The sequence below is a fragment of the Hyla sarda genome, chromosome 1 (genome assembly GCF_029499605.1).
Source record: "Hyla sarda isolate aHylSar1 chromosome 1, aHylSar1.hap1, whole genome shotgun sequence".
NCBI classification, from domain to species: Eukaryota; Metazoa; Chordata; class Amphibia; order Anura; family Hylidae; genus Hyla; species Hyla sarda.
This window is the reverse complement of record NC_079189.1, coordinates 333,997,858-334,016,385: the sequence shown is the minus strand read 5'-3', so window position 1 is coordinate 334,016,385 and position 18,528 is coordinate 333,997,858. Positions and strand designations below refer to the sequence as shown.

Genomic DNA, 18,528 nt, shown 5'->3' with positions numbered 1-18,528 from the left:
TCCTACTCTTTGAATTCCCATACAAATGTATATATACTGTATATTACTATTACATATACAGTAACAACTATATCCTATAACATTTTTATTTTTGTCCCTTATTTGTTGGGTTTTGGGCAGGAGCAGTGGCATATATACCTATTTTTCCTGATAGATTACATAGTTACCAAATACAATGAAGAACATGGCCTAAGTTGAATCCTGTGCCAATGAAATGTCACTTATCCAGATAACCAAGAACAAGTGTGTTCCCTTCGGCAGACGCTGCCGCAGCCTTCAGCACTTAGTTCCACATTGTTTCTGTGCATGCTCTATATTAACCACAATTAATCTTTGTCTCATTAGATGTGTGAAAGACACTTGGCAAACACTAAGTACATGACAAAAAACAAGTATCGTAATTGCTAACAAGTCATAATTGTTTCCAAGGATAGATTACTACTCACCAGATGTATCAAAGACTGTCTTATGGGCTACTGTCAAGAAACATTTATAAATTAGTTGCTAAGATTGTTGATAAAATACCTTATTGCATTTTAGATTATTCTTTTTACTGCTAGAGATTAGCCCATATTTGTTAATTCTGTGCTTTGACACTTGAATGGAGAATTTGTTTCCATGTAAGCTATTGAAAAATAAAGTATATTTTGATTATCTTATATGGGGCAAGAACATGTCTTTAATAGAGAAACTGATAGCTGGCAAAACACCCTTAGTAGATAAGCTTTCTGGGATTCATTCATCTCTAATTCCAACCTTGGCATGATGCGACATAAAATAGAACATAAAGAGAACCTGTGGGGAAAAAAAAGAGTCACAGTAACACATACATAGCTCTGTGGGGGGCTAATCACATTCCTGAGTCATAAGGCTTTGTAGTCCCCTCTATAAAGACAGAGTGGGGTGGCGGGGAGGAGCCTTGATTATATTATGGGCTGTGTTTTATGCGGTGACTGTAGAGGGGGCATGCATATTTAATCAAGGGGTGTGGCTGCACTCTTCTGCTGTCTTAGCTCTGCCACTCCTTCATTAAATATGCCTGCTCCCTTGCTTAAGTCATTGGCCGGAACACAGCCCACTATTTTTTTCAGAGTGATCACAGGTCCTCTTTAATTCATAGACCTGAAAGAAAAAACTAAACTTGTTGATTGTATACCATTATATGATCCTTCACTTCCTGTTGAACTGTTTTCAGCTGGAGAATGGGGTGGGGCTTAGCCAAGGGGGCATGGCTTAAAAATCTTTAGTACTACTGCAGAAAGGGGGGAGGTTCCTACTGAAGCCAGTCATCTTACAGCCAGAAATATATCAGTGACTAGGAGTATGGGGCACATGACTGAGCTTCAGAGAAACAGAGAAACAAAATAAGTTCAGAATAAAGGAGAAAGAATTGCTGATATTTTTGTGCATTTTCTATGTTTAGTGTTCTAATAACACGTAGATGTCCGTTTGTATACACACTATTTTGTATATTCGTATGTCAGTTTTCTTTTCAGCAGGTGCACTTTTCCAGGACCACATCTAACTACTGACCTAACTTTATCCATTGGTAAATCCAGCCCTGTGCACAGACCAACTAGACCAAAATGATACTAAGGGTATTCCTACAATGTATGTGTATATAAAAGACAACGGTACAGAAACCACAGGTCACATTTAATAGATCACCCGAATACATTAACACAATCATCTATGCATTGTGCACAATTCCCTATTATATGTTTATCATTAGACTATCTACTCATTTTAATCTTGTACAGTTAAGTCTAGATTTTGGCTCATGAATGGTAGCTCAGATCACAATGCTGTATTAGATATGCCTATTTTTCTACAACATTAATATTTTTCCATAGTCTGTTGCACTGCAATCATTTAGGCATGAGGAAAAAATACACTGAAAGAATTTTTCTGAGCACGTGCCAGGCCCATCTATGCTACGGCAGATTTATCAAAGCCACCATCTTCTTCTGCATGCTGGGCTAATGAGAGACGTCCCTAATAACCAACAGATGAAGATGTTTCGTCCACTCAAGGAGGTCTGTTCTGCTTTTCATTAGACAAATAGACTAAAAATAGCTATAAAGGATTCCATCCATACTGAGCGGCCCTTCCTCTAAGTACTCTTATTTCTTCACCCTTTGGTCTTTCCTAGCTATGATTCGCCAGGTATTTCATTGCTATCAGAAAAACATGAAATGACCACAATGAATGTAACACCAAGTCATAAAAAGTCCCAAAAATAATTTTATCTGGAAAACAATGTACAATTATTAATATTGCACTTTCTTTGTACAAGAAATTCTAATAAATACAAACAAAAGCTATACATACATAGACATTTGATATCAATAATAATGTATCTTGGCAACAAACATTTTGCGCACAGAACGTCTTTTACAAAGTGGCCGTATCATGTGCATTTATAATAGGAAAAGGGTATAGTAAGTTGTTACAGTGGTTTCAGATGCTAACATTTGTATTCCTGTAAGGATCATTATGACATAAATAAGGTTTTTATTCATTGCTACGTTCCAATGCATCTCTGTCACTGTCAGAAACAGCACCACAGAGACTGTAACTGGACTAGACCATGATTCCAATCGACATTCTAATGACATTTTGTGGAAGAACTGGAATTTGGAAAAAAATAAATAAAAATATGGAGGTGCATAAAAAGTAAAGGGATTATACCTGAAAGAGGTATTCTGCCCCTATATATCTTATCCCCTATCAAATGGATAGGGGATAAGATGTCTGATCACGGGGGTCCAGGCGCTGGGGACCCACGCAATCTTTCCTGCAGCCCCCGTCATCAGCTGCATGGAGCGAAGTTCGTCAATTTCGCCCACTCCCATAGGCTTGCATTGAGGGGTGGGGCGGGACATCATGAGGGGACGGGGCCATGATGTCACAATCCTCCTGCCCCTGTATCGGGAATCATCACGTACGGAGCGAACTTCGCTCCATGCAGCTGATGACGGGGTGCTGCAAGAGAGATTGCGGGGGTCCCCAGCAGAGACCCCCGCGATCAAACATCTTATCCCCTAGGGTATAAGAAGTCTATGGGCGGAGTACCCCTTTAAATGGTTTCTAAATTAACCAAAGATAGATGCAGAATTTTTTGTGTCGTCAGTGTCAGGTATTCTAATCTGTGTCAAGGGGTAACATGAAGCTCCTGGACTCTTATGTAAAATCACTATAACAGGGCCTACCATCTACCAGGTCTATTTATATGACTAATGTCTTCATGTGTGGCTGAGGGGCTTTTGGGGTCTATGCACCCCTATAGAGATGTTGTGCTAACAAGCATGCCAGACTTTAGGCTATGTTCACACAATGTTTTTTGAGGCTCAAAAAACACAAGCCTCAAAATGAGCCTTACATTTTTAATCATTTTTGTTGCTATTTGGAGAATTTTTATGAAAGTTATGTTTAACTCAGCTTTTCTTGGTACTTTTTTTTAGCAGCTTATGTATATCAGGTCTTTGTTTGCAATTTTCAAGGGCTCCGAAGTGTAAAAAGGCAAAACAACTGCCAAAAACAACATAAAATTATCCAAAATAGATACCATGCACTTGTTTTTATGGCTGGCACAATTAAAACTGTAAAAATGAAACCACAAGTGAATTGTCAAGTGTTTTCCTATTGAATTTATTGAATATCATTGTTTGAGGTGTAAAAATATGTTTTACATCTCAAAATACACTCCAAAAACTAGGTGTGAACATAGCCTTAGTGTTCTTTTCTTATTAGCACCTGTCTTTTAGGAAGATAATGGAAATGACAAGGGGCCGTATCCCAGCAGAAAGTAGCTGTGGCTTTGGTGATAAGGGTATGGCTTTAATGTTTTTTTTCCCCCATAGAAGTCTAAGGGAGAGAAAAAAGCCATTAAAAAGCAATGTTGGTTTTGCATTTGAAGCCAATGGGGTCTTCAGTGGTTTTTCCCCAGAAGGAAATTCCACTACTGAAAAATGTGCTGTGGATGAGCCTGCCCCCATACAAACTCGCAGCGGAAAACACACTGCTGACTCGTAATAAAATCTACCCATGTGAATAAGCCCTAAGTCTGCATTTACATCTACAGGAGTAGATGAACTGAATTTCTTCTAGAGTCCCACTTGCCAGTAGAGTCATTGCATGCCATATACAAAACATGGAGCCACAGGACAGTGGAACTGTAGAAGACAATATGGAGGCCGTGCTGGAGCAATGAAATTTTTTTTTGCAGAGTTTATATATTTTACCTGGGGGATCTTTGACCACAGTGTTTTTTTCCATAATTTAAAAGCAAAAGTAGGTGAAATGTCTTTCTATGCATGGCATGAATTTTGTATGAATGCTTTCTGTCTGGCTTATTTCCTAACCAAAACTAAATATGTTGGGAATGTTAAGTGCTTATTAAACATTGAATTCTACATTTGATTACAGGGCAATTATTGTATGAATGGAGGGATAGATGTCTCCTTTTGTGTTCTATTTTATTATATGTATTATGCTTGCTTTGTGTTTCTCTAAGTCAGTAACCTGTGGGACATGATACTCCTCTGGTTGCTTACTACCATCTTTTCTTACGTGTCTGTCTCTATCCAATATGGAGGTCAGTCTTGTTCTAACACAACATGTGGCCATTAATGCAACTCACAGTTTAGGTTTAGTGGAAAAACCCTTGATGAATTTACAAAATAAAATAATCTAGCCCAGAGGCATCAAAATGTACAAGTAACAAAGTGCTAATAAAAGCTTAAATAATTCTCTTCTTTCCCACTGACATTTTCTATTCTGTTATATTTGCACATTTCTCTTTGCCTTGTTTGTCGTTCTCAAGCATCACACTCTTAAAGTGCCTGTAAATATAGCAGACTCTGCTTTACGTTTTACGTTGGTAGTCACAAATTCCATATACCTAGTACTGAGGAGATATCATTTTTAAACTTTACAAGTCACTGAATGATGGGTCATGCCCATAACCCTTGTCATAAAAGTTGCATCTGTGCCAGAAACAGGCTCACTAGTAGGCAATGTTGTTGTTTTTCCTATGATTGTTAAGGCAACTTAGTCTTTCAGGTTTGCTTCTATTTAATCCAGTAGATGATTGGTCCCAGCTTTAGTTCCTGTAGTGTGCGTCATTGTGCAGTGCTCTGTGTTTCATAGTGGGGTGGCAGAGAAAGCACAACAGAAAAAAAATGGAATAAAAAAAATGACAAAAATAACAATACATATACATCTAGAGACGTCCATTTGTCACCAAATTATTTGTGTCCCATCATAATCCCTTTGTTCCTATGTTGCTTGGCAATCCTTTATGCAAGTCGCAGCATCCTCAGTAAGTAAGGTCCATGATGCAACCATAAGTATTTGTGATTGGTGTCCTTATCTCATTTCCCTAGTCGATGAGTCTGGTACATCCTTGCCTTTCGACAGAAGACAACCATGTCGGATCCTTTTTAAAGGCCAAACAGTGCACGTGTAAGTACAGTCACAGGATCATCACAAGCTCGTGGATCAGCTCTGTTCTTATTCATGTCTCCTTCCCTAGCTAAAAGGAAGTTAGGCTTCTGAACGGGTCGTCATGCTTTCCCACAAGTCCCACAGCAGCGAGATTTAAACTGTGCAAGCTGACAAAGTTTCAGCTGTTTCACTTTTTCACAGTACCTGGTTGTATCTCTGCAGTCAACTAGAAGAAGAAATGAGGAAAAAAAATTCACCTTAGGTCCCAATAAAGTTAAATAGCAAGTACAGTTCATTTATATATGGATATAACCATCATCCAAGAGTAAATGTTAACACTAGAGTAAATGATGACATGTATTTCTGTCACAGCATTGTGTCAACATAGAGATGCTTAAAGCGTAACTGTTAAAAAGTTATTTGAAAATAGGCCCCCCCAACGTTCTACAGATAAAGGGCTTGGTATCCCCCTTGGCCAGCACTCAGACAGCAGGATCTTGTGAGATGTGAGATCCTGATTCCTGTTCACTAAGTGTTGGCAGGTGCTGAATACACACCCTGGCCATTGGGTATGCAAGCCCTCCATTTCTAGGAAGTATGGCAGACAGCATAGTGCCATCCCTATCCATCTGATGGAGTAGCAACACTGTCAGAGGGGATACTGAGACATCTCTGGAACAGGGAAGGTGGGGGGGGGGATGCAGATCACTATTCAATAAAAAGGTATGTTATCAGCTCCTCCTTCAGCTAACTATACATGCCCATAACTCACTTTTTAAAGAGAGACCATGGGTCCTCTTTAATAGTCCGAATTATATTGCACTGTGCTGTTGCATCTGGTGGCAATGTGAATTTTTCTTGTTATGAAATGTTGGAAGCCTTTCATACCTTGGAAAACTGTATGGCAATATAAAAAGGATGCGTATCCAATAAGGCATTAATTTAGCATGTGTGCATTTTATATGCTACATAATATTAACAGTGTTCTTACAGAGTGCGGTATCATGCTGTGGAGGATTTTCCTAAGTATATTGAAGAGGTGGACCCAAATAACTTCTTACTTATTTGCAATTGATTCCTGTTGTAAATCCTTTTTTTAGGCCAACCACACAAAAAAAAAACTTTGAAATCATTAGCAATGGACCATTTTGTTATCACCTCTTATATAAATGATTTACTTCTTTGCCTTGTACTTTAATAAAGGATAGAAAATATTTTCTGCATCACAGAAAACAACAACACTATAGTAAGAATATATGTACCCCAGTAAAAAAAAGATATATAAGAGGTTAGTAACAAAATATTCCAGATGAGGTCTTACCGAATTGCTATATTATGTATTATTTACATAGCTTGCTATTCTAAAAATCGCTAAATGAAAAAAGTCTTAAAACGAGTATACTATTAACTGAAGGGTTAAAGAGCACATGTTCTGATATAGGGTGACTGTATGCCAAGTGTATCAGCTAAACTAAATTCCATCATAGCTTAATGCCAAGGGGACACAGCCTGTTGGCAGCTCTTAGGTATCAATGATGGTACTCTTAGCAATGGTGACTAGAAGCTGTTAACAGTCAAGACATCTCTTACACTAAGGAACCTAAGACAATTTGGCTGCTTAGAAAATGAAATTTCCTCCTAGTGTCTCCTGAGCTCAACTGGATTTACAGTAGCCTCTCTGTAAGGAGGGTGAAACTTGACCAGTGCAAGAACCCCTGTTTTGCCTACTGTCATCTCCCATGTTTCTGGCAAGTGTTACATTGTGTTTTATGCTGTGTTACTGTTCACTGTATACCTTTCTTTTAATGGGATGCTGCAGAAAATGTTACTGTGTCTTTACTTCTGTGATTGTCTTTGCTGTGCTTACTGTATATTCAGGAATATAGAGACGATGCAATCTGAGAGGTAGGGCTAGTATGGGAAGCCCAAAGCTAGAAAGTAACTAGTAAGTGGTGGCAGGAACCATGCTGTGGGTGGTTTCCCATGCCTGCATACATTGGGCAGTTATCCTGCCAGTCTGTGGTTGTGCAGCATTGTGAGAACTGTATAAAGTGCTGCCAGTGTCCAGTGAAGATTGTGATGGGAGTGCAAGTGAAGCTGTGGTGTGCCGTCTGCCGATTGGGCTGTGGGGTGACAGGATTGTGTAATTTCCATCAGTGACAGCCAGAGTGAAAGCTACAGATGCAGTCACAGCACGTTAACTAGATGTGTTTCTGCACCACGTCTAACTGTTAACTCTGCTGCATAGACTTGAATAAGAGGTACAGATGTAGCAGAGTTAAATTCAGAGTGATAGATTGTTAACCCACCATGTCTGATTGGTAGCGTTGCTACATCTGTACAGAAAGGCAGTATTAGGGAAATCTGTGTCAGCAAGGCTGTGCCTGCAGATGACTGACAGTGTAGTGTGTCAGTAAAGGTATGCCTGCTTGAAGAAGACTGTGACTATTGAGAATATGCCCCTAGTACCCAGGATAGAGACTGAATTAGTGAGTTACTTCTGCAACAGTTTCACCTGCTCTTACATGTTTAGTAGGAATTGCGCACCTATGTATATGCAAATGTAGCTGAGCTGTAGCCACTGATTGGCTGAATGGTCATTTGTTCTTACTGACCCTGACCTTGGAAGTACTGTGTACCAGGACCTGAGCTCTGTGATAACAACTGCTGCAGGGGAATAGAAGGAAAGTACAGGATTTTTTTCTTTGTAATGTAAATATGGTTGTAAAATTAATTTGTACATTTTTTTACATTTTTTTTTTACTTTACTCCACAGTAAAGGGCTCTGCAGAACTATGGAGTAAAATACAATTCCTTCCCTCTGCCAAGGGTTGTCAAAGTGATTGTCCAGGATTTTTTTTTTAAAGAAATATGCCCAGGCTCCCTTGCACCCCTGCTGCCTCCGTTATTGCATGGCCCATCCCTCTGCCGCACTTCACTTCCTGATGCTGAAAATAATAGGGATGTAAGAAAAAATCGATTCTCGCGATAATCGCGATTTTTCATTTGCCGATACAGAATCGATTCAAAATATTTTTGAATCGATTCTTTTAGGGATGTGGAATTTTTAATAAAACGCACTTTTCTTACCTGCCAACGAGCCCCCGGAGCTCCGGTACAGGTGTTCGGTCCCCGGGCTGTATTCTTCTTACTTCCTGTTAGTCCGGCACGTCACATGGAGCTTCAGCCTATCACCAGCCGCAGCGATGTCCCGCCTCCGCTGGTGATAGGCTGAAGCTCCATGTGACGCGCCGGACTAACAGGAAGTAAGAAGAATACAGCCCGGGGACCGAACACCTGTACCGGAGCTCCGCGGGCTCGTTGGCAGGTAAGAGAAAGTGCGTTTTATTTTATTTTGCAGCACCGGAGTACTAGATCGCCGCTGTCAAAGCTGACAGCGGCGTCTATTGGGATCTATGAATGCTCCCAGGTGGGCGATATATCGCGATGTATCGTCACCTAGACGGTATCGCGATATATCGCGATATATCGAATCGCCACACTGGTATCGCGATTCGAATCGAATCGCCAAATTCTTGGCGATTCACACCCCTAGAAAATAATACAACATATTGCCACTCAGCCACTGGCCGCAGCAGTGTCCTGCCTCAGCAATGTGACGTGTTGGCTGGAGCAGCGGGATGTATAGCCTCGTGGAGACCAGGCTGTGGGAAAGTGAGGGAGGTAAGTAAAGCCTGGACACATAAAAAAAAATGCTAGACAACCTCTTTAAATTATCTCTTAACAGAAAACTCCAGACTTTAGCTTCCTAAACCTATGTGGGTAAGGATTAGTGTCAGGGAGTAGAAAACTGCTCACACACTTATCTTTTTCAAAGTCAATTTTGGTTTTGTAATATGGATAATAAGAACTTAGTACAAGTTAAACTCAGTAGAATGGAATCAATGATTTTACATATGGCTGCATTTGCTAAGGTGCGATGTTGGCGGGATGTGAAAATGAAACTATACATGCATTATACACATTTTCCCAAATGGCGGGCAAATTGGAAGCAAATCACTGGAACACTGTATGCTGCAGATACGACCAGTGAATGATGTATTTAAGTGGTAATGCCACTCAGATAAAGACTGTTGCTGTAAAACCAATCATTTTACACACAATATTGTTAATCATTTACCAGCGATTTGGGGAACTGTGAACAGGGACCATGAAACCCACTTAAATCGTACCTTAGTAAATCCAGCCCTTACAGCTCATACCGTTCTCACAAGGTGCTATATTGCAACGTTGCCAGTTAGAGGGCCGGGGTCTCCAGGAACACATATGATCTTGAACAGACTTCCCAGTTCGATGATGAACACATTCAACACGCCTGGATTGGAATCCATAACTGCCGCAAGTGGCTGTGCAGAGGGTCCAAGAAGACACTCTCCACTGTACACTGCACATGTCTGCCAAGCAGTTTTGTGTACTGAGCGGCCTGGGTGAAAAGAAAAACAGTTCACTTTTAGTACATCACAAAACAGATTACAATTTTTTTTAACTATCTCCTTCAAAAAATAAATACCTTAACAAAATGTATGCCTACCCTATTGCAAAGAATTATTGGTGACTTGGCAAACATCATAAATTTATCATGGCAAACTATTGGTGCATATCTTAAATGGGTATTCTTAGCTGACTGATTACCTCTCTCTCTCTGCTTCTCCTGTCAGCTCACATTCCCTGGTGGAAGGTGCTAAAATACACATATTCATATTTCTTGCAGAGAGCTGTGATTGGCCAGATGGTTCCAGACAATCACAACTCTCTGTGGGAAATAGGAATAGGTGTATACATACGTCTATACATTATACAGGAGGATCACAGCGGGTGTCAGGAGTGACACTCACTGCGATCTGTCTACTAATGAGGGTACTACAGCTCCCAGCATGGAGCAGAGTGTGCTCCATGTTGGGAGTAGTAGTAACTGCAGTTAAGGACAGATCACTGCGGGTGTCACCCCTGTCACCCGATGCGGTCATCCTATCTATTACTGAGATGCGGTGCAGCTCTCTACAGAGCTCTCATTTCTGCACTATACTCCGGCTGGCCAGTGATGTCAATAGAACATCACTCGTTCCTATTTCCCTCTGAGAGCAGTGATTGGCTGCCACCATCCGGCCAATCCCCACTCTGGGCAGAAAATTGTGAGGATAATATCTATTCACATCACTGGCCGGCCGGAGTACAGAGCAGAGATGCGAGCGTGGTATAGAGCTGCTCCGCATCTCTGCAACAGATAGGACGATTGCATGGGGTGTCAGGAGTGACACCCCGGGCAATCTTTCTATTAGTACAGTACTACTACTCCCATCATAGAACAGTCTATTCTATGCTAGGAGTAGTAGTACTACCTAAAAAATTGAGAAACACACACAAAAATGTATTAAAATTTAGCTATAAATTTTTTTTCCCTTAAATACATTTTTTTCCCCATCCCTACTGCATTTATTTATTTATTTTTTGGTACCCAACAAATTTCGAAAAAAAATGGGGCAAAAGGGGCCAAAAATGCAATTTGCACTCAGAGGTAAAAACACCAGAAAAAATGCCAGAAAAACTGCCTACCAGTTTTTCTGGCATTTTTGTTGGCGTTTTTTTTTTAAGTGTAAAACATAGCTGTCTTTCTCACTACCAAGAGGTAGCTGCTTCTGTAAAGCTGTATACAGGCATGCGGAGGCAATGAGATGAGGATACTAGATGCATCATTGTTGTCACGATTCGGCTGGCAGGAGGTGGATCCTCTGTGCCAGAGAGGGATTGGCGTGGACCGTGCTGGTGGACCGGTTCTAAGTTGCTACTGGTATTCACCAGAGCCCGCCGCAAAGCGGGATGGTCTTGCAGCGGCGGTAGCAACCAGGTCGTATCCACCAGCAACGGCTCAACCTCTCTGACTGCTGAAGATAGGCGCGGTACAAGGGAGTAGACAAGAGCAAGGTCGGACGTAGCAGAAGGTCGGGGCAGGCAGCAAGGATCGTAGTCAGGGGCAACGGCAGGAGGTCTGGAACACAGGCTAGGAACACACAAGGAAACGCTTTCACTGGCACAATGGCAACAAGATCCGGCGAGGGAGTGCAGGGGAAATGAGGTATAAATAGGGAGTGCACAGGTGAACACACTAATTAAGCCAACTGCGCCAATCAGTGGCGCAGTGGCCCTTTAAATCGCAGAGACACGGCGCGCGCGCGCCCTAAGGAGCGGGGCCGCGCGCGCCGGGACAGGACCGACGGAGAGCGAGTCAGGTACGGGAGCCGGGGTGCGCATCGCGAGCGGGCGCCACCCGCATCGCGAATCGCATCCCGGCTGGGAGAGGTATCGCAGCGCACCCGGTCAGCAGGTCTGACCGGGGCGCTGCAATTGCGAGGATGTTGCGAGCGCTTCGGGGAGGAGCGGGGACCCGGAGCGCTCGGCGTAACAATTGTATGGTCGTATGCATTCCGTTATAAATTCTGTCATGTGCAAATCTTTGCAGCTCTGCAGCTTTTTGCTTATAAATGATGTAACTGTGAAAATAACCTTGGTGTCACTACTGGATTCTGCCCCACAGTTACTTTCTTATATTGAATTGTACACTAATGACAATAATCTCTATCTTATTAAAGCTACATGCTTGGAATGAAAATTATAAGATGTATATTATTGTGCTACCAAAATACATCATACTTCCTTTTGTTACATCCCAAAGTCTACGAATGATGAAAACTATATTATAATTTATACATCCCCATTAAATTATAGAAACAAATGGACACAATTGGACACTGGGACCTCAGATATGGGTAAATTACTGGAAGGGCTTGGTGGCTTAAAGAGCTTACAGTCTGATTGCTAGAAACCTAAAGCATCCCACCATTATCCTTAGGAAATCACCAGATGAAATTGAGCATGTTTATCCTATTCAGAGTTCATTATTGGGGCAATTTAAAACAGATATGTAAGTGTAATGATGCCAAAAACATAGGAACATATGTTAATGTAAGCATAGCCAAAACTTATTATTACCAATATCTCGGGTGATTTATAGTATCTACAAAATACATTAAGGTTTATCAGTGAAAAACATATTCATCATCCTCATTGGTTTACCTGGGTAAGACCTGGCACTGTTCTGGAGACACAATGGCTCCATCGCGTGTTTGACAGTAGACCTGCCTATGCTGTACAGCTGTTCGTGGTCCAATGCATGGTCCATGACACTACAAAAAAAGATACACAAAAGTATTTTATTTATAAGCAGTCTGTCAAGCTTTCAACCTTATGTGCTGATGTGTAAAATGTACTGTAGTAACATAAAGAAATGTTTATGAACATCTCTCACGCAGATAACAATACATTTGTTTACGGCGAGCCAGATTTCTATCTCTTCCAAGTATTGTCAGGGGTGGGGCGAGACCATCTGCTCACTCCAATTTGGAAGCAAATGTATCAATCTCTTTACCGCTGGGATTGTAATCTCCTTTTTTTTGTAATTTAGCATGATGCAAGATTCCCAATATGGAATCCAAAGGTCTGCTCCCTGCGATACATATAATGACTGGGTTTACTCCCAGGCTAATATCCCAATCACATCTGAAACATCTATAGTGAAGGGACACTTGAGATTAAACAGAGCTAAAGTGTAAATCAGATTTTTACTATACTTTACCAAAAGTAGAAAATATGTCTGAATACATGCTATAGTTAAGTAAGGAAATCCCAAAGTAGAGCCATGTGTGTGGTGTGTGAGTTAACACTGTAAAAAGAAAGTCATTGTGCTTTGTGCCCAATATAGAATATGTATATTTTTGGTATTTGAGTTCTCTCTGCGGCACGCCATATCTTTAACCGCCTAAGAATTCAGCAAGTTTTCAGTTTTGAGCTCTCATTTTTATCTCCTTGTTTTCTAAGAATAATAATTCCTATGTTTCCATTGATAAGCTATATGAGCGCTTGTTTTTTGAGAGGCCACTTAAGGAGAAATTCAAAAAATAAAAAAGCAAAACAGTAACATCATTCTGCAACTTTCTGTGTGTGTGTATGTACGCAAGGGATGGGGGTGGGGGGTTTAGATAATGCTCACCTTGCTGTAAAACCTACATATAACCTTTATTTTGCAGGTCAGTACCATTATGATACCAGGAATCCATTTTGGAATCTTACTGTCAAGGGGGTTAAAGGAAGTCAAAAAATGTATTGTTTCTTCATATCACATTTTAGACTTGGCGGCTCTGTTTTAAATCTCTTCCTGCACTATCTTTTTCCCTGAGGTTAACATTTACACCCTTTTTGCAATAAATGTCCAAATCAGAGAATCAGACAAATAATAAAATTCCTATAGGAACTGAGGGCAAAGGTAGAAAGTAAAAACATCATTGGAATCAGGGACTTCAAGGCTAAAATGTGATATAAAAACTCATTTTTGGTCTCAGAACAGGTGCTTTATAAATGACTAACATCATAGGTAGCTCCATTGTTGTCACTTGTGGTAGCAGTTGGCAACTATCATGTATGGAGTTGGCTCAGCTCCTATACTCCCTGAACCCACATCCACAGTGGATGCTCATGACTGTCATCTTGTTTGTAGCACTATTAGCATCAGCTGCATAGTTTATACTGTATGTAATCTCTGTTATTCTGCTTTGTGTTGCAATATTTCACTTTGGTCACTTATTTCAAGGGGTAATCCGTGGTTCCGACCACTGAATCCCCCCCCCCCCCCCCGCAATCTCCTGCATCGGGCCCCAGCTCTATACAGGAATGGGTGTGTTGACTCCCACACCGAGCAGCGGCTGACACGCCCCTCCATATATCTCTATTTGGCTCTCCCATATGGAGGGGGCATGTCAGGCAGTGCTTCGTGCGGGTGTCAACAGCCTCCATTCCCGCAGAGAGCCGAAGCCCCATACAGGAGATGGGTCGGATCACCCGCAATCTAAAACTTGTATGTTTTTGTTCATGATAATTCAAATGCAGTTTCTAGGTTGTAGGGCTGGACAGGTAAGCTCATATGTGACCAGTCAGAGTCTACTGCTTCTCCCTTTTGGCATCAAACCTCCTCCAGTAGTTTAGATTGTGACTGTTGACAGAATCTAGAATGCTGACTGCTTCCAAAGTACTGCAGACAAGACAGGGATCTGTGAGGAGAAAGGAGTGTCCAGGGTGGTAAAGCACAGTCTTCCCATGGACTTTAGTGCACAGACTGTGTCGTAAGAGCAGACACCTGACAAAGCAGAACAGCCAGGGTGGCAACCACCAGCCAATCTAAGTGATCTAATGAAATGTTACAAAATTGGAAAACCATACATCATTATTTTAGAGAGCTGCCAAGCATGTAAACTGTGCATATATAGTAACTGTCATGCCAGTTGTCATTGACTAAACATTATATTAAGTTAAGAAAACTTGGGATATTAAATGTACCATTACTCCTCTGGGCTGGTTACCACCAGCCCCTACCTTATAGCCTAAGGTTTACCCCTTGCTCTGGTTTAGTTATGTTACAGTGCATGCATGGTGGCATACAGAGTCCTTGTAGCTATAATGGAGCCCAAGGCACTCTATGTATAATGTATATATTCTCTTCCAGAAGAATACTTCAGTATTATGGCATTCAATGGAAATTGGTAGCATGTGGAGGTACAGTATGTTCTCATATGTGGCATTACGAGGTTGTGTGGAGCTGTAATACAGTACATCTGTGTGCACGAATCCTTACTTTACATTTCAGTATAACTCTTATTTATTGAAAAACAACTTATAACTTCCGGCATTATTATATCCCGTATGCCACAGTGAAGTATAGGATACAACCCTGGGAATACCTATGTTATGAAGGGAAACAAGTCAAGACCACATAAAAGGAAACTCTAAAAGTATGCAGAAAACACATGCACAGCACATGAAGAAGCACAAGTTTTCCATGGCTCACTTGACACCTTGTGATACCTCTGTCAGCCCAGCTGGCTCAAGAACACATAAAGTACAGTCAAGAAACAACAAACAAAACCCATCCAAATGCCTGAGGGGATCATTTGTAACATTAAAGGCTACTCTGTAGAAGAAAACAAATGCACATTTGACAGCACACATATATATTTATGTTTTGAATTAAAATACTTGTATTCCCCTACTAAAAATTCCCTCACATATACTTAATATGACATACTGAAGATGCTTCGTGGCTTGTTGCCTTGTATTTTTTGGTTCTCTACCTCTCAATGATATTCTGCCTAGGAAACTGGAGGCTGCTTCTACTGAAGTAGGGCCGATAAAATATGAGATCAACCAGACAGGAAAGTTTTCATTGAAAAAGTTTTTTTTGTAGGTATCGACTGGGTCTTTATTCAGATGTCTGGAATGCAGCCACATTCCAAAATGTATAGTACTAGCTTTAAAGGGGTACTCCCGTGGAAACCTTTTTTTTTTTTTTTAATCAACTGGTGCCAGAAAGTTAAACAGATTTGTTAATCACTTCTATAAAAAAAATCCTAATCCTTACAGTACTTTTTAGGGGCTGTATACTAAAGAGAAATCAAAAAAGGAAATGCATTTCCTCTGATGTCCTGAGCACAGTGCTCTCTGCTGACCTCTGCTGTCCATTTTAGGAACTGTCCAGAGCTTGAGAAAATCCCCATAGCAAACATATGCTGCTCTGGACAGTTCCTAAAATGGACAGCAGAGGTCAGCAGAGAGCACTGTGCTCATGACATCAGAGGAAGTGCATTTCTTTTTTGGATTTCTCTTTAGTATACAGCCCCTAAAAAGTACTGGAAGGATTAAGATTTTGTAATAGAAGTAATTTACAAATCTGTTTAACTTTCTGGCACCAGTTGATTTAAAAAAAGTTTTCCACAGGAGTACCCCTTTAAAGATGTATCTATTATAGAGTACATTGTAAAATATTGGTTATATGCAGTTTTGTTGAACTAAGATCTCTTGTTAATGCAGTATTCAATTTCCATCTTCTTACCTGTCCCCATGATGATGTGGCCCATTCTACACACAGCTGTCTGCTACAGCTCTGACTGTCAACAGGACGTTTTGCAGACCATATACAGATATCATTTGACACTGGAACCGAGATACCTCCGCCAGTCATCTTTTGACATGTTACCCGACGGGTTTGGACACCCCCTCCACAGCTTTGTGAACATGTTGACCATGATGTAACCATCCACCTGAAGGGAAAACAGTGACACAAATATATTATTTGTTTACATGCATTATCTTTCTCATATCTATCTATATATCTATCTGTCCATCCATCACATATCTATCTATCATCTATCTACCTATCTATCCCATATCTACCTATATATCTATCCATCACATATCTATCTATCCATCACATATCTATCTATATACAGCACAAGAGAAGGTAGAGTTCCTAGATATCTATCTATCTATATATCTATCTATCTGTCTGTCTATCTATCTATCTATCTATTTAAAGAACACAGGATAGGCAGCACAACCTCAGTTGTTGGTATGGAGTAAACAGAGGTGCAAGCAAGAAATGGGGTCCCAGTCGCAGACCACATCCATCGATGCAATACTTGGCGGATAGCAGCACACCCAAACGGTATATAGTGAGAAGAACAGAGCTTTATTGGCCCATGTTAATGCTACGTTTCGATGGTATCACACCATGTTTATCAACCATGCTTGATAACAACATTTTTGGATCCAGGTGAAAATACCTATTTAACTGTCACATTCATTCATCATATATATAAAAGCAGTATAACCCATTCAACACTTCCTTGCTATCGTTTTAGTATTACATTTTTAAAAGCATATAACAATACTTCCTCAGGGTGTTCAACTTCCCCAGGGGTGTACACCCCTAAGGAAGTTGCCGACGGGCAACGGAACGCGTGGGGTTCAGGGAGGTACCTGCAGTGTTATCCTCCATCTGCTGCCAATAGCCCTTCTTTCCCAGTGATATATAAATTGGATGAGGTTTTATAGACTATAATATTGTTCACAAGTCTACTTATTATACTGAGGAAAGTTTACATGGGAATTTTGCACTTTATTCATTGATGTTCTCTGGGCTATTGGGGCTATTGTAATATATAGTTTTTGATCTAACAGGTGCCCCAGGAGTGTTCTCCCCCTGTTTCTGGGGGGTCCCCCCTGTTTTGTAGTGGCCCTGTGGCCCTTTGGGTCTTTTAGATGGTTTTAAGTGTCTTTGTCTGCTTCATTATCTATGTGAAAACTGTAATAAAGTATTAATTCTAACTGTATATGACAAGTAGGGGTGCGCTTCTATGGTTTCATGGTAACTTATTGATACACACAATGGCACCCCGAGCATGATTATAGTCACTGAGCCCGCTTGAAATGTTTCCAATTGAGACCATTTGGAAACTGAGTATTAAAGGGGTGGATGGAAAATACATTTTTTAACATCAACTGGTGCCAGAAAGTTAAACAGATGTGTGTCCTGACACCTCTGTCCATGTCAAGAACCATCCAGAGTAGGAGCAAATCCCCAAAGCAAACTTCTCCTGCTCTGGCAGAGGTGTCAGCAGAGAGCACTGTGGTCAGATTGAAAAGAACTCCAGAAAGAAATACAACTTCTACTGTAGTATACAGCAGCTGATAAGTACTGGAAGGATTAAGATTTTTTAATTGAAATATTTACAAATCTGTTTAACTTTGTGGCACCAGTTGATTTGAAAAAAAAAAGTGTTTTCCATTGGAGAACCCCTTTAAGAGAAAAGAAAAAATCCATACTGCCTCTCTAATAAAAATACCTTATTTTCAATCTATGTCTTGTACAGGAGAATACTTCCTGTATAACATTATTCTTCTATTATACTACTTACTAATATTGTGTACTAAAACAGCCCAGGTGTCTCACAATAAAGTCTTCGGCCGGAGTTGTATTAGTCCAGTTTAGTCCTGGGTCAATAAGGCCAGGGCTACACACAGACATTTTGTAGCAAGGCTTTCCTATTTTAACTATTGAGTGACAGTTGTAGTCTGCAGGTTTGTATTAAGTTGCATGCAACTCAATGCTTTGCCATCTGTGCACTGCACTTGTTGCTGGTGTAGATTTTTGCTATGATTTATATTAATCTACTGGCA

General features: G+C 40.7%; 1 protein-coding gene across 3 annotated transcripts in view; it reads right to left on the bottom strand.

The window, feature by feature from the left end:
* Positions 1-1,771: 1,771 nt before the first annotated feature.
* Positions 1,772-18,528, bottom strand: part of ADAMTSL1 (ADAMTS like 1) — a 956,942-nt gene continuing 940,185 nt past the window's right edge. The window contains exons 27-30 of one of the 3 annotated variants that reach the window (XM_056519753.1): positions 16,403-16,610; positions 12,541-12,650; positions 9,642-9,892; positions 1,772-5,674 (exon numbers count right to left, since the gene is read on the bottom strand). In XM_056519753.1, coding sequence (XP_056375728.1) covers positions 9,643-9,892; positions 12,541-12,650; positions 16,403-16,610 — 568 coding nt within the window. In that variant the 3' untranslated portion in view covers positions 1,772-5,674; position 9,642. The remainder of the gene's footprint in view (positions 5,675-9,641; positions 9,893-12,540; positions 12,651-16,402; positions 16,611-18,528) is intronic. The other 2 variants (XM_056519743.1, XM_056519759.1) reach the window with 2 other exon arrangements.